Source organism: Octopus bimaculoides, chromosome 3, assembly GCF_001194135.2.
Source record: "Octopus bimaculoides isolate UCB-OBI-ISO-001 chromosome 3, ASM119413v2, whole genome shotgun sequence".
NCBI classification, from domain to species: Eukaryota; Metazoa; Mollusca; class Cephalopoda; order Octopoda; family Octopodidae; genus Octopus; species Octopus bimaculoides.
Window position 1 is genome coordinate 30,380,738 of NC_068983.1, and position 4,138 is coordinate 30,384,875.

At 37.2% G+C, this 4,138-nt stretch overlaps 1 protein-coding gene across 1 annotated transcript in view; it reads left to right on the plus strand.

Moving 5' to 3' along the window:
* Window positions 1-4,138, plus strand: part of LOC106868471 (cell death abnormality protein 1) — a gene marked incomplete at its 3' end in the record, with an annotated part of 329,389 nt that overhangs the window by 176,760 nt on the left and 148,491 nt on the right. Inside the window, exon 5 of the mRNA XM_052966721.1 lies at window positions 578-712. Within this exon, the coding sequence (XP_052822681.1) occupies window positions 578-712 (135 nt within the window). The remainder of the gene's footprint in view (window positions 1-577; window positions 713-4,138) is intronic.

Below are 4,138 nucleotides of genomic sequence, written 5' to 3' on the forward strand. Positions count from 1 at the left end.
TTCTTTCTGTCTCATTGTGCATCGCGTTCTTTACACATTGTCTGCCACTAAACGAAGTATGATCACATCCTACACCTCTTATGTTAACTCTCTCTGCATCACTCTTTCACTCCCTCCCCTTCTCTCGCTACACTGTAAAGCGTGAGCGAAGAAATCAACCAACCAACCAACCAGCCAACCAATCACCCAGTGTTTATATCGGCAATTATCATATAGAGATTACTCACTGAACTAAGGTGCCTTGCTGTATTTAGTTTCGTCCCTCTAAATTTTGAGTTTAAATCCTGCCGAGATCGACATTACATTTCTTCAATCTGGGCTCGGTAAAGTAAGTACCACTCAAATACTGGCATCAATTTATCGACTGTTCTCTTTCCCAAAATGTGTATCGTTGTGCATATCTTAAAATCATTATTACTCACCCGGGCAGCAACTCATCACCCATTCATATTGGGTGTACGTGACAGAGGCTCCAGAAAACAAGCAGATATCAATAGCATGGAAAAAAGCAAATGTTAGCCATTTATTGTTGTGATACGTGCACAAACTGATTTTTCTTTTATTTATCAAATTTCAGGTAGGCTTGGTGACTTGTGTTCTTCAAACATCGACTGTTCCAGTGCTATGACAAATTCTAAGTGTTCACCCCGGGGACACTGTATTTGTAAAATGGGTTATATCCCAAGACTTAATCTAACAGGATGTTCAGCAAGTAAGTGATATCTTTTTTATAAATTCATTTAATTTCTTTTCACTTTCTTCACAGTAGTCTGAATGCATAACGTACTTCTTCAAGTATGTTTTTGAAGAAAGTTCAGGCTACTCCAGAGAAACTCGAAATCATCATGCTTGGAATACAATTTGAATTGTTTTGCGTCAACAAGACAGAATTCTTCTACCAAAACTACTCAACCGAAACGGGATCTCCATATCTGTTACTCACTTTGCCTTCAACTTTACACTGCGCATTCTCAATAAAACACTTTCCAGTCTCACCTCCTTCGAATTCCCTGTTTATAACGCATACGCAATTGCTAAGGGCCATAACTCCTCCGATCACTCCAACCTGAAAAGCATCAGTCTTAACGGTGCCTTTTCCTGTACCCTCACACGACACGTTCCTACCTCGCTAAATTGTATATAATTTCCCTCCATCTTTACAAGTCTATCCCAGTTTTAAATACACAATTCAATATGCCCAATTCAGCTATAAGGCGTCTTCACTGACCCACCAAACTATTAACCTATCGTTCAGCAGTCATTAGGAAACAATTGTCAGTAATCACCCTCTTCATCACCTCGAATCTCCCTCCCACCTCAGTGACCGCCTGTATGGCTTCCTTTTGAACGAAATCTACCGTAGACTTGCTCTATATTACACGCCAGAAGTTTTATAGACTTTGGCGAAAGCTATATTGTCGTGACAATAACAAGACTTTCGATTATGTCTGGCATGAGAAACTCCTTGCTAAATTTTCAGCCGCCTATGATAGATGCTCATCTCATATCTTGGAGCGTGAACTTATCACTCAGTTTTATTTCATTGATTGTCGACGGAGCTCTCTTCTATTCCCACAGAACCAACTAGTCTATGGTTATATCTTTCATTCTTCTTCCTTACATAACAGATCCACTTGCTGTCACTTTTAATTGTACACAGCACTACATAAAGGATTTCATTCTCCAGCCTTCCCCAACCTTTAACAAAGAGCATCCTTCACACACAATCTAATCACCTCATGCCAAGGTCTAAACTGTGAATGATATGGAGAACAGGATTTAACGGAGGCACGACAACACAATGCCGTCCAACAGTGCAAATATGCAATCACTAATCATATGCACAACTGCCTCTTATCTCACTCTGACTACTCAAGAACAACAAGTAAAGCAACGTTAATGTAAAACTTTCAAAGATTGCCTCAAATGCTTAAGCTTGCAATCTTTGATGATCTCACATTGTTACCACATTTATAAGACATTGTCAATACTGGATTACCCTCACAAAATAAACAACAACAAAGAAAGAAAAGGAACTAGGATTTATCAGTTACAAAGTTTAAACACCATAGTAGAGTACTATTAACATTTATTGCACTCTGCTGCTGTTGTTAGGCTCTCATCAGTCCTAGATAACACATTCAAATGAAAAGAATGCTACTGAGTAGCAATAATTCATTCATCACGCTTTAATCTTATTTCAGAGCCGAAGAACTTTCTCTCTATAACCCTCCGTCGATACGACATTGGTCTCTGTTCTAAAATATTACTATTTTTCCTACCTTATTTATCCTCATCTACATGACCTACTCGTTTCTCCTCATCCTGCCCCTCGTACCGTATTTTGTCTTCTGTTATCAACTTCACAAAATCATTCCTCCCCAGAACTGCAACCCCCACCTAGGAATTCTTTCCCTCTTCAAATTTTTCCTGTAAACTTAGACTAACAGATGTTCATATTGAACGGCAACCAGTATGGGAGAGACGCATTTAAAGGACCAGCGCGTTTACTGTCTTTCCTTATTAACTTATAAAAAAAAAAATAAACTGTCATCATATTTTAATGGTAAGTTACTAATTCGATCCGGATGTGATAAATTTTCAATTTTAGCTTATATCCATCTACAGTATTTTTACCATCCAGAAAACAATCTATGTACGTCATATAGAGGGTGTGGTAAAAATGACCTCTCACATTTTACAGGCTGATAGAAGTTTCAAAAGCAAATACATAATATGCACCGCTAGAAACCATGGTAATAACTACGATAAAAAGACTATGAAACATTAGCTACATGAAGATACGATTATCACCTGCCTAACTTTATTAGCACTACAACAAAAAAACCATGTAAAATATGGAAGGTTTTTCTGCTGCAGCCTGCATCATCATTTTTCGTCATATTTCGTCTTGCGCATATGTTTTGTTTTCTTTTCTCTCTGTTCTGCATTACTGCACATGCCGCAATCAACTCAGTAATAATATTTAAACTTAGATTAAGCTTGAGACACATCATACTAAATAAAGAAACGATATTTTAGAAGATAAAACTCGAAAAGCGTTTAAAAGCAAAAGTAAACATAACCACAGTTGCTGTAAATTGGAATCTACATGATGGATTATATATATATATATATGTGTGTGTGTGTGTATTTAAAAAAAGGCTATAAGTCAATGAAGTAGAAGGAAAATCTACAGAGATTTTAGCAGAGAGTTACGAAAAACAAAACTAAGCTAATATTTGTTTCAAATTTTGGTACAAGGCCAGCAATTTCGGAACGAAGTAAGTCGATTACATCGATTCCTGTGCTTAACTGTTACCCCCAAAGGATGAAGGGCAAAGGATGAAGGGCAAATTAATTCAAGGAAGGCAGTAGATTGCCAGAATAATTTGGAGATTCGGACCAGAGTCTTGTTTAGCTTCAGGTGAACATTAACCAAGCAAACCTTTAGCAAATGGATACCACCCGTGACCATCTCGTTTTTTTTCCAGACATATACAGGCTATATTATCAAATGAAACCTGTTCTTATATGATACGGTAGATTGTAATATGAAAGAGACTTAGCTGCTATTTTTAAAGCAAGTCGAGCAACGATGTATCTTTTTACATTGCCTCGCATGACTTGCTGTATTTTAACTGCTATATTTTGTTTGAGTTCAAATCTCAAGGTCAACTTATTTATTATCCTCCTAAGGGTCAATTAAAATATATTACTCTCATCTAAATATATTAATATCAAATTAATATCGGCGGCGAGCTGGTGAATCGTTAGCACGCTGAGCAAAAAGCTAAGCAGCAATTTTTCTGACTTTATGTTCTGGTTCAAATGTCACCGAGGCCAACATTGTTTTTCATCCTTTCGAGGTAGATGGAGCATTGGGGTTGGTGTAATCGACTAGCCCTCTTTCTTCAAGTTTCAGACCTCGTGCCTATAGTAGAAAGAATTAATTTAAAGTAGCGAGACCCGTGAATATTTCACGGAATTAATAATAAACTTTTTGGATTATTCCTGAAAGGTTATCCCAAAAACCTGAAAGCGTAGCCTGTGATGAGTCTGTATCAAAAGATAATTGCTCATCTGCTATTCATTGAAAAGTGAAGGAAATTGGAATACCATGATTGCTTAATGCACT